The 10,716-nt window shown below is 51.4% G+C and overlaps 5 protein-coding genes and 1 long non-coding RNA gene across 7 annotated transcripts; 2 read left to right on the forward strand and 4 right to left on the reverse strand.

The window, feature by feature from the left end:
* Positions 1–8: 8 nt before the first annotated feature.
* irf5 (interferon regulatory factor 5) lies at positions 9–2,874 on the reverse strand. Of its 2 annotated transcripts, none has more exons than XM_049761523.2 (9): positions 2,729–2,874; positions 2,312–2,553; positions 1,946–2,120; positions 1,747–1,778; positions 1,655–1,682; positions 1,398–1,595; positions 926–1,309; positions 717–838; positions 9–365 (listed from the first exon to the last, which is right to left on the reverse strand). In XM_049761523.2, exons 2-9 carry the CDS (start codon positions 2,486–2,488, stop codon positions 195–197), a joined length of 1,287 nt encoding a protein of 428 aa, XP_049617480.1. In that variant the 5' UTR covers positions 2,489–2,553; positions 2,729–2,874; the 3' UTR covers positions 9–194. The 2 variants fall into 2 exon arrangements, with proteins under 2 accessions (XP_049617480.1, XP_049617479.1); XM_049761522.2 differs by having other exon boundaries at positions 926–1,315; positions 2,729–2,873.
* On the forward strand, positions 2,419–2,957 carry LOC125992466 (uncharacterized). The gene is made up of 2 exons (XR_007489646.1): positions 2,419–2,561; positions 2,627–2,957. It is a non-coding gene; the product is annotated as an uncharacterized lncRNA (long non-coding RNA).
* zgc:193726 (uncharacterized protein LOC561161 homolog) lies at positions 2,958–4,323 on the reverse strand. Its single transcript, XM_049761527.2, has 4 exons — positions 4,192–4,323; positions 4,080–4,121; positions 3,463–3,597; positions 2,958–3,378 (listed from the first exon to the last, which is right to left on the reverse strand). The coding sequence occupies exons 1-4, from the start codon at positions 4,260–4,262 to the stop codon at positions 3,252–3,254; spliced, it is 375 nt and encodes a 124-aa protein (XP_049617484.1). The 5' UTR covers positions 4,263–4,323; the 3' UTR covers positions 2,958–3,251.
* A 526-nt stretch (positions 4,324–4,849) lies between these two features.
* Positions 4,850–6,328, reverse strand: atp6v1f (ATPase H+ transporting V1 subunit F). The gene is made up of 2 exons (XM_049761528.2): positions 6,044–6,328; positions 4,850–5,171 (listed from the first exon to the last, which is right to left on the reverse strand). Exons 1-2 carry the CDS (start codon positions 6,199–6,201, stop codon positions 4,970–4,972), a joined length of 360 nt encoding a protein of 119 aa, XP_049617485.1. The 5' UTR covers positions 6,202–6,328; the 3' UTR covers positions 4,850–4,969.
* A 1,030-nt stretch (positions 6,329–7,358) lies between these two features.
* Positions 7,359–8,614, forward strand: lamtor4 (late endosomal/lysosomal adaptor, MAPK and MTOR activator 4). The gene is made up of 4 exons (XM_049761529.1): positions 7,359–7,711; positions 7,813–7,896; positions 8,266–8,383; positions 8,443–8,614. The coding sequence occupies exons 1-4, from the start codon at positions 7,709–7,711 to the stop codon at positions 8,538–8,540; spliced, it is 303 nt and encodes a 100-aa protein (XP_049617486.1). The 5' UTR covers positions 7,359–7,708; the 3' UTR covers positions 8,541–8,614.
* Positions 8,615–8,629: 15 nt separating this feature from the next.
* Positions 8,630–10,598, reverse strand: LOC125992461 (ADP-ribosylation factor 4). Its single transcript, XM_049761526.2, has 6 exons — positions 10,387–10,598; positions 10,154–10,234; positions 9,806–9,915; positions 9,266–9,337; positions 9,061–9,186; positions 8,630–8,966 (listed from the first exon to the last, which is right to left on the reverse strand). Exons 1-6 carry the CDS (start codon positions 10,451–10,453, stop codon positions 8,880–8,882), a joined length of 543 nt encoding a protein of 180 aa, XP_049617483.1. The 5' UTR covers positions 10,454–10,598; the 3' UTR covers positions 8,630–8,879.
* Positions 10,599–10,716: the final 118 nt, after the last annotated feature.

Below are 10,716 nucleotides of genomic sequence, written 5' to 3' on the forward strand. Positions count from 1 at the left end.
CAGTCATGTCAATAAAAGCCAAAGGGTGTATTGAGCTGCAGAATCAGATCTTGAAATGAACATCGACCTTATGCACAAATACACACACAAATCCAAATGCACTCTCTTGCAAAGAATGTGTGGTACGGATGGATCTCCTAGCTTGGATCAGGCGTGGGGGCTGTGAGTGGCGCTTGTCGGGGGATGGCGGCAGTTCAGGGTCCTTGGAGATTTTGACTCTGCAGGAGTCTCTGGAGCTCTTTGAACTGCTCCACTGTCTGGTCCTTTACATCCGGGTTGGAGATCTGCAGGCGGATGCTATCAATGGACCAGCTGTGCTCACCTGAGAACATCTCTGTTAGAATTCGAGCCACTACCGGAACCACCTGAATAGGAGGCAAAACAATTGCATGTGAGAAATACAATATGGGACTCAACTAAACTCAACCTGGTTCTGAGTCTCAGTCATGAAATGATACCTCTTTGTGGCTAAAAACGATAAAGTATACTAATGAAAATGGATGACTGGGCTAACTTACTATGTAGCTTAGCATAGTTTAGCTTGGTTTAGCTCATCTTAATTTAGCTTAGCGTATCTTATCTTAGTTTAGCTGGGCTTAGCTTTTCTTCAGCGTGACTGATTGCGGAGCATTGGCCCCGGCCATTGGATACAGCGTAGAACAAACGGAAGAATAATGCAAGCGATTCCCAGCAGATGCAGACAATCTCTCACTGACCTGAACCACAATGAGTTTCTTCTCTTTTGGTTTCTGGTCATCGGGCCAGTCCTCCCCGAAGCAGAAACAGATCTCGTAAGGGGGGGAATTCCCAGCCTCACCCTTCTGGTACAAGATCAGTCCTGGACACAATCAGTTGTATTTTTATCCATTCCTCTTCGGAGAAGAAGCGGCGCAGCAATCACTAGCTCAAGACTTGCGTTTGTCACCTTGGAGGAAGTCGTTGAGGCTGAACACTTTGACCCTCCTCTCCCTCTCCAACTGATTGGGCCCGCCCTGATGGGGCGCGCCCGGTCCAGACCAGTACACCTTACATTGGCAGAGGCGGACAGCGTAGATGTCTTGCTCCCAGATTTCTAGGATGAGTCCGCGATCCATCACGCTCAGCAGGGCCTCTGTGAATTGGCGCTGTTTCTGGCTCAGGATCTCCGAAGTCCCCGGGAAGGAAACCTGTTGCAGGTCGACAGGTCCAAACAGGTCCACTTGCCGCGGGTCGGGCCCCAGCTGGCCGTAGAAAAGCCGGCAGCCCTGGGGGTTACTGACGGTCAGCGAACCCATGGAGCGGCCGCGGTACTGAAACTTCAGATCCAGATCTGTTGCTGCGGCAGCGCAAAAACAAATGAGGACACTGCTGCGTCGGCTTTGCGGCGTAAATGTCCCGGGGCATCGTCAGTCACTCACACGGGATGCTGGCGAGCAGGTTTGCAGAGTCCACTTGAGCCCGGACCTCGTTGCTCGCCTCCGGGCGGTCAACCTCATCAAATATTTGGAAGTCCTGCCGAGGGAGCTCGGAGGTGACGGCGGATTCCCGGAAGCGGTTGGCATCACCGTGCGGCGACAGGACAGGCACGAAAGAGGCCGGGCGGCAGATCCCGGCGTCTGAAAAGATCCCGAAACATCTGACAACCGAAGGGGCGCTCATGGCCGACTTGACGTACCGATGGTCAGCTCTGTCACGTTTGGCATCTGAAAGGCAATTTCCACGTTAGGGAGGTGAAGAACATGAATTTCAATCACGACGTGCCGTTACCTCGTCGTCGGCGGCGGCAGCGGCGGCAGCATCTGAAAGCAAAGGCAAGGTTGAAAAAGGAAGCCTTAAGTATGCCAAAAGAAGGCTGAAAAAGGAAGCCTTGAGCAGGCAAAAAGAAGGTTGAAAAAGGAAGGCAGCCTCCCTGGAGCAAGCGAAAATGACATGGAAAAAGGAAGCCTGGAGTAAGGCAAGACTTGACCTGAGTCTACAAGCTGGTAGATTTTGCAGGCCTGCAGGGGCGTCTCTTTGGTGCCGTCAAAGTGAAGGCGAAACTCTTTACTCTTGTTCAGTGCGCAGCGCAGGTTTGCTTTCCACTTGGCCGGGTCGGGCTCGTCCACACCTTCCTGAAATTTGCCCGTTTCCAGCGCCCACGCCTGGACGGGTGAAGAGGAAGTCGTCTCACATCACATTTTAACATGGCCTCGGCGGTTTCGGTCCAACAAGAAGTTGACGCTCAAAGAAAGAGAAGTGAAACTTGTCCTTTCATGCCGTCGAGCTTCCTTTCAACTCAGACGCATGACAAAGCGAGCACAAACGACAGCGTGCCAGCCGGAGTCAGTCAGACCTTGAAGATGGAGCTTTCCTCTTGATGCGTCGTCGGCAGGCTGCGCGCGGCGTGCTTCCAGGGGATCTGGAAGAGTCGGCGCTCCCAGTCGACCCAATGGAGGCCGGGGAAACGGCCGCTGTCCACCTGAGCCACGAGCCAAGGCTTCAAGCGCACTCTCCGGCCCTGCGCGCTCATGATCTGCCAAGGGAGGGAGGGAGTGCGGGCGGGCGGACGTCGGTCATCAGCTGCTCATGCTGATCCTGAAGAGGTTTGTTTGGCTTTTACTGCGCTGAATATTCACATCATATCACCTCCCTCCCCCGTTTACTTCAGGAAGTGACACCCGAAGCGCAGAATGTGCCACGATACTTTTAGAAGGCATTGCGCTTCAGTATCAGGCTGAGCTGACGGACCGGAAAAGGTGTCTGAGCTCACCTGTCGTCGTCGTCCTGGTGCCGAGATGTTACTTGAGACGCGCTTTCCCAAAGTCCTGCCGCCGCCGCCGCGGCCGCTCTAGCTGTCAACAACTTTCCCCCTCTCTGAAGCCCTTCCTTGTGCTGTGGCAGCTCTCCGATTGGCTGAGCCTTCCGCCCCCCCTTCCGTGGGCATGACTTGCTTGAAGAGGTCCTCAGATGTTTGCAAGCGTTAAAAATGTCAACCAGGATTTTTCTGCCTTGTTTTGTGTTTATTTCAATGTTCTACTATTTCACATTTAGTAAACAGCTCTTAGCGATGCCTCCATTTCTCCACAAAGCACGCACACTTTGGTGGAGGTGACTTGAGGATCAAATCAACTTGGCATGGAGCGCTTCAATCAATCAATCAATCAATCAATCAATCAATCAATCAATCAATGGCCATGCAGCAAACAGTTTCCAATGCGCAAAACATCACTGAGCCAACTGTGCAAGCAAAACACACGACTCAAAGATGGGGGGAGGGAGCAGGTCGCCCGGTGTCATTTCTTCCCAAACCCTTCCGGGTCGAGCGTGGAGCCGCCCGCCGTTTCGTCCCCGACTTGAAGCTTGGACCCGAGATCTGTGACGGAGCAGGTGGGCAGCATACAGCCCACGGAAGGGAACCGCCTGGTGCCAGTCAATAGGTGACTTTCCAAGACGGCCACAAACGGGAACCAAAAGGGCAAATGTGCAACATTTCTTTCGACTCACCGGTAAAGGCGCCCGCTTTCGTTTGACGTCGAGTTGAAGATGAGCCACGGAGTCGCGGATGTGTCCCGCGACGTCAGCTTCGACGTGTCGTCGGAGGTCGCGTTTGACGTGACGCCCATCACGCTTGACGAGTTGCTGAGGAGAAAGGAGCGAGCGAGTCGCGAGTCGGTGGTGCCGATCGCTCCGAAGCCACAGCCACCGGGTTGGCCTGGCTTCGCGGTCTTAAGGCTCTCGTAACCGGCTGAATCGAGGCAACTATTGTTTGTGAATACTGTGCATCCAGTGAGGCCCGAGTGCAAAGGCCTTCACCGAGGGTTGGGGGGCAAAATCGCTGCTTGCATATAACATTTTGGCAGAGTTAAAGTGACGAGGCTGCGAGGGCCGCACAGGGCGTGCGTCGGGGGTCGAATAATAATTAAAAAAATTAAAAAATAAATCAGCTCAAGGTTTACCAATGAGCCCGGCCTTTGGGATTCGGTTGTCTGCACGATAGGATGAGATACATCCAGCGGTGCACAAGTGTGACTTCCAAGTGTCTGGTTGACATTCTCGCAAGACGATGAAGGAAACGAGACAGAAAAGTGAGCCACGTCGAAGATGACGGAACGTGAACTGACCGCGTTTCGTTTTGCTCTGGCAGCCGTTGAGTCTCGGCATCTCTGTGAAGAAGAAAAAGGCCAGTCAGCCCGCTTTGAGCGAGCAGCTCTCATTCCTAACGTCCGGCGTCACCTGGTCAAGCGTCGAGGCGGCTGAGCCGAAAGGCATGTCATGGCGGTTGCCAACACCAGCGGCCACTTCATAGCTCCGGCGGCGGGGCGCGAGTCTGTGTGGAACGGAGCCGACGACCCTCGGGCTTTTATACACCAGCGCCTGAGCTGGCGCCATCACGTGTTCTGAGCTTATCGTAAGGTCTGCCGCCGGGCCAAAGGTCACAGAGTCAATATTTGTTCTCGGGAGCGACATGGATATCTCGCTCTTTTTCTTTCCGACGTCGGCTCAAACTAAACAAAAGAAAAAAACTTTAGCGAGCCGCTTCCGTTCGGGGCTGTACACCGAAGCCACGGCTTGCGTCGGGATAATATCGTGCGAACGATGGACACGGCCGCGCCGGAAATGCCCGGAAACAATAGGGCCGGGCCTGCGAGCTGAGGACGAGACGAGGGGAAGGAGGACGAGACGAGGGGAAGGAGGACCCGACGCGCTTGTTGGACTTTCACGGGCCATGACGAGGCTCTCCCGCTCACGGTATATGCTGGGCGAGAGAGACCTTTTGCGTTTCAATAGCAACGACGCATTGCAACGTCTCCGAAGGTAAGTGGGGTCCGACTGCCGTCTATTCATACCCTGAGAACAGAATGAAGGAGAATATCCACAAGTGAGACCAAAGTCACCATTTTGATCAGACTTTATCGTGGTCATTTATAACACAACACATGACGAAACGAGCACACTTTAGCTCCGGCGACCAGAAGGACCAAATATGGGAGAGTCGCAGGGTCGGTTATTTTTATCGGAAGTCGTCGGCCGAGAACATGCCCTTGGCCCGCCGAAGGATTGAGTCTTTGGAAGCGTCGTAGGGATGCTCCTTGGACGGGATCTCCAGCACGGCCGGGATGGACTGCATGTGGGCGTCGATGGCGTGGCGAATCATTTCGGCGATGAACTGGTTGATGAGGATGATGCCGATGTCGTTGCGAGCCAGGAAGCCCCTGACGCACCACGAAAAAAGAAATGTACATGTACTTTGTCACTTTACAAGGAGCCAATGGCGTAGGCGGCGAGGGCCGTATTGGAGTCGTTGAGTCACAGAATAAACAATGATGACAAAACAAGCAGAAATTTGAGTCACAAGCCAACTCTTGCAGCAAAATTACATTGATATACTGCTGGAGCAGAGCCGCAGTCAAATGTTTACATGTTGACTCAAATTAGGAAACCCAGTCACGATTTCCATTTTTACATTCAACGATTGCTGGATTGCTGGCATCATCGTCAAAAATATTACTACTGATGTTTGCTTATACAGAGAAAGCATCATTTAATTCGTATATTTGCATGATTAACAGACGTTTATGGGGTTTGTTTTTTCCTTTTGCTACTTGCACCGTTATAGTGCTTCCCAAAATTTGGTCTTAATGATATTTTATGTTTGAACGTTTTTTTTTAAAATCTAAGGTAGGTTATGATAAAAAATAAAAATAACTAAAAAGTGTTTCGCCTTGGATGTTCAAGTACGTGCATCAATCAATAGCTGTGTCGAAGTAGACGGTTTGGGCCTCTGATGAAGAAAGACAACATTTTGGTCGCAATGTCATTGACATTTTAGTCACGGACAACTTCTACCTGACAGTATTTCGGGGGATACACGAACGACGTTCAATGTGATTAAAAGTATCCGAAAAAGGCAACACGCTTCTCATTTCACAGGCAGGCGTGCGCGCGTGCGTGCGTGCGTGAGTGCAAATTAATGTTTGGCCGCTTCACACCAAAACCAGTCGCATTATTCTACTCCAGTTTCATGCCGACGACGCCAAAAGCACGTCACGTCATCGTCGATCAAATGACTAAATGCAGCGCTTACTTGAAGGTCTCCTCGATCTCCGTGATGCTCGTGTCTTTCTCCACCACCAAGAAATTCGGTTTTCGGTTCTTGTTGAGTTCGCCGATGCCGCCGAGGAGAAATCCGGTGCAAGTGTCTTCGTCGCCGATCACGGCGATCAGCTTCCCGCGGCCGGCCATCGCGCAAAAACGAAGATGGCAAAGGCGAGAAACTAGCGGTACCCAAAATGACGAGCTATCGGCTGCAGATTACGTGACGGTAGGCTGACCAGTACTACCGTCGCAGATCATGTGACGGTCAGCTGACCTGCACATCCGTCGCAGATCATGTGACGGTCAGCTAATCAGCGCCCCCTGTCGTGGATTGCCTGCACGAGCAGAGACACGCATGCCATACGTGCGGAAAAGTGATGTGCATTCCAGTTTTTTTAAGTGAACTGAATCTTTAGAATCAGTGCATACACCGCCATTTTCATTTGTACCTAATCACAGGCTACTTCATTAGGGAAAAATCATGGTCAAAGCTTCGATGAAAGTGAAACGTGCCACACCCGCCCTCACCCCCACTTTCTGATTGGCTGTTTGATCTGTGACGTCATTTGGACACTCCATTGGGTACACCGCCATTTTCTTTTGTAATTAATCACAGGCCACTTCATTAGGGAAAAATCATGGTCAAAGCTTCACGGAAAGTGAGAAGTCCCACACCCGCCCTCACCCCCACTTTCTGGTTGGCTGTTTGATCTGTGACGTCACTCGGACACGCTATTAGGTACAGAGAGGTTCACGAGTGAGCGACAGACAGCGTTGCTGCTATGCCAGCCGACACACGTTATGCCGACACTGATGTTTTAATTTTGTATTTGTTGGATTGTAGTTGATGGTGTTACTATACCGAATGTGTTTGTGTTTGAGTAAAAGGTTGAAAAAGAAATCCGTTATGCCGACATTTGTTATTTTGGGGGACACCAACTCATATAACAACGTAAAACACATACATATTGTCATATAAAGCAGTTAACCAAATGTCTGATTAACTTGTTTTGATTGGCGAATATAAAAACAAGGAATAAAACACCCGACAGTAAATGCCATGTTTCCCTCAACTGCGACAACAAAAGCACAAAAGCAGAAGACAACGCACTCGTAATTTCCAATCTTCATCCACTTGAAGGCAGCATCAACTCTGGGGCAAAGCACTCGCGGTCAAGTGAACGAACCCAAACGTGTCACCACTAAATACTCGCACTCTATCAGGTAAAGTGCGCACTTTGGAGAAGTGTTTTGAGCATACAAGTGTGCGAAAACCGCAGCTCTTTGAATAGTGCTTGTTACGTCATCGACTTGCCGCCATTCGGATCCGTGTCATCAAATATGGCGCCGACAGGCCCTTTTTTTGGGGGCAGTTTTGCTGCTTGAAATCATTTTTAAACCGGAACGGGGATTTTACCGAACGTCGCCAGTGTTTTGCTTCAGTCCGCAATGAAGTGCGGCTAGTACACTTTCGCCGAGGGCGCATCGATCAAGTGTGTAACAACGGCGGGAAAGGATTTGGGTGAATTTGGACACGCTACGCACTCGTAGCCAGGACGGAAGCGCGCAATTGAGGCACGCATGCAAGGGAATTGCGAGGGTTTGGACAGGGCCCACGTCGTAGTGGATTTGTAAATAGGACACGGAAGCAAGGATGGTGAGTTTGCCAGCCGAAAGTCATTCTTGCGCGTTTCATGTCACACTCGAACGGCCAAGTGGGTCGCCGTGCCTCATTTCACGTCCACTGGGTCGTTGCAGACGACCGCAGCGCTGACTGCGGGTTTGGAGCGGATTCCGGACCAGCTCGGCTATCTGGTCATCAGCGAGGACGGCGTTCTGGCCGTGAGTGACCGACAGACACGTTTAATAAAATGCTTCCCTTTTGTCATTTGAGTTATGTCAGGAGATTGACAAGTAGCTGAGAAGTCAACGTGCAAGATAGCAAACTTTCGCAAGTGGACACGTGACTGACTGGCTGACTGACTGGGGACACTAAAATGTTTGATCAATGTTAACAGACGTAACGTGGCTTAATGTTGACAAAGTACGACCAATCGCTCCACTATGAAAGCAAGCTTAATTGAGCCACGATAAGCTTTCTTTTTAATATACATGTTCTGGCACCCCCACTGTTGTATATTTGCTCAACGAGAGAAAAGGAAGTCATTGCAGGGCTTTTCGATTGACTTTGTGTGTGCGTGCGTGTGTCAGTCTTCAGGTGAGCTGGAAAATGATGAGCACACAGCTGGAGTGATCATGCAGATGGTTCGCACGGCCAGTCGCTTCCGGTTGGCGGGATCGGCCGATGTGCCCTTCAAACGCATGTCAGGTAGTGCGCACAGTGGTTGGCTAGCTTTTAGTGTGGCTAACATCTCGTCGTCTCTTCAGTGATCTTGGAGGATTTTGTTTTCACCGTGACCGTTTCGGGTCAGAAGGTTTTTGTGGTCAAACGGCAGCACAACCAGCAGGACCCCATCAGCGTGTAGCATCACTAAGTCAACGCCATGTTGTGTTCCAATCGTTGACGCTTGTTTGTCCATCAATAAAATGTAGTATTTGATCACATGACTCCTCATGCAAAGAAAACGGCCTTTATTGCATTTCACATCAATGACGAGGCCGCGGGGATCGTGGCGCCATTGCTACGAGTCTCGGCCCTCTTTGACCATTCTGTCACATGACTCAGTAAAAACATGCGGAGGAAAACAAACACGAGGAATGCAAGAAGAGAAGAACGGAAGTTTGACAAGTTGCCTCCCGCTGACGCAATTAGAATTAAAAAAAAAAAAAAAAAAACAGACCAGCGAAATTCTACACCTCCTTGCTTAGTGCTTGGCAAGCTCATTGGACAGCCAGTCGAGACCCTCGTAAAGGCCCGTCCCCTGAGTGGCGCAGGTGGCCTGAACGTACCACTTGAAGAGAGAGAGAGAGAGAAACAAGGGGGGGGGGGGGTCTTTAGAGAATGCCTTTCAAATCAAAACTCGCAAGGCCAACCTCCATACGTACGGTGCGGCTGCGCAAGTCGTTCAGGCCCAGTTTATCGGTGAGTTCGCTGGCGGCCATGGCATTGGGAAGATCCTGCTTGTTGGCAAACACCAGCAGGACAGCATCCCTCAAGTCGTCCTCCTGGATCTGCCAACGCAAGCAACGCGACACGGCTTACACGGCTGGGCACACTACGTCGCCCCGCACGCGCGTTCGGCACACTCACCATCTTTGAGAGTTCATCGGCCGACTCGGCCACTCGCTCTCGGTCGTTGCTGTCCACCACGAAGATCAGACCCTGCGAGTGCGAGGTAGCAAATTCAAATAGTTTACGGTCCCTTCTCCACCACAGACGTCAAACGGCCGACTAGCTTTTGTCTGGTGTGATTGCCCGAGAAGACGATTGGCTGTGTCCGAGATGCGTTAAGAGATTAGTTCCGATAATGTCAGAAGCGCAGCAGAGCAACATTCTGAAAGGGATACTTGATGGCCAATGAATTTGAAATGTTTTCATGTCCAATTACTTGTAAAAAGTCACTTGCTGTCAACTGAAAATGACATCACACGTGCTCAGCAGGTCCTTGACAATGTGGCTTTTGGTATCGACTCGGATTCGCCATACACCAAAAAGCCTCTTCGTGACAATGCGGCCATTTTACAACACTGCCAGGACTTTCACGGTCCTCCTGGGAAATGACATCTGCACGCATGGGCAATGGAAGTTAACTCTGTGTGCGTGTGTGCTGTGTGCGCGTGCATGCGCAACCTGAGTGTTCTGGAAGTAGTGTCTCCAGAGAGGTCGAATCTTGTCCTGTCCGCCAACATCCCAAACGGTGAAGCAGATGTTCTTGTACTCCACCGTCTCCACGTTGAAACCTGAAACAGGGGAAAAGCTGGACGTCACCGAGTTGCGGCCTTTCTCCATTTGCACTTGCACCTGATCTCATTGGGACGGCAGGTGGGCGTCACTTCCTGCAGACTCCAAGTGTGAGGTAGGACAAGCAAAGCGAGCGAGCAATCTGACAATCTGTCAGAGCTATGGGCCGTTTTGCTTGAACGTGGGGGGAAGCCGGAGCGCTCGACCAGCTTGACGACGTCAGGCGCGCCTGCTTACCGATGGTCGGAATGGTGGTGACGATCTCTCCTAGCTTGAGTTTGTACAAAATGGTCGTTTTTCCAGCTGCGTCCAAGCCCACTGTCTCACACACACACACGCACGCACGCACGCACGCACACGAGTCAGAAAGTCAGTCTGATGCGCACAAGCGGCACCGGTTCGGAAAGCCTAACAGCTCGCCAGCTAGCGAGTTAGCTCAGTTGAGCTTGTCCTAGCTTAGCGGCACTCACCCATCAGGATTCTCATCTGCTTCTTGCCGAAGAGCCTGGCAAACACCGTAGAGATCGTCAGCCCCATTTTGACACGAGCGTCGCAAGAAGACTTGTCCTCGTCCGGGATGAGATGTTGGGTTTCGGCGAATGGTCCAACCGTGGGCCCGAAACTCGCTGGAAGCTTAGACCTCCTCCTCTTCCTCCTTGCCACGTCCAGGCCAACGCGGAACAAATGACGTCACGAAGCACTGCGAAAACTTTATTTCCCCTTACAGCCTGCACACTTTGCGTGCACCGAAACCCGGAACGTTAAAAACGAGCTCGCGCCACTGCCGCAAACGACCTGAG

This window comes from Syngnathus scovelli, chromosome 22 (genome assembly GCF_024217435.2).
Source record: "Syngnathus scovelli strain Florida chromosome 22, RoL_Ssco_1.2, whole genome shotgun sequence".
Classification (NCBI taxonomy): Eukaryota; Metazoa; Chordata; class Actinopteri; order Syngnathiformes; family Syngnathidae; genus Syngnathus; species Syngnathus scovelli.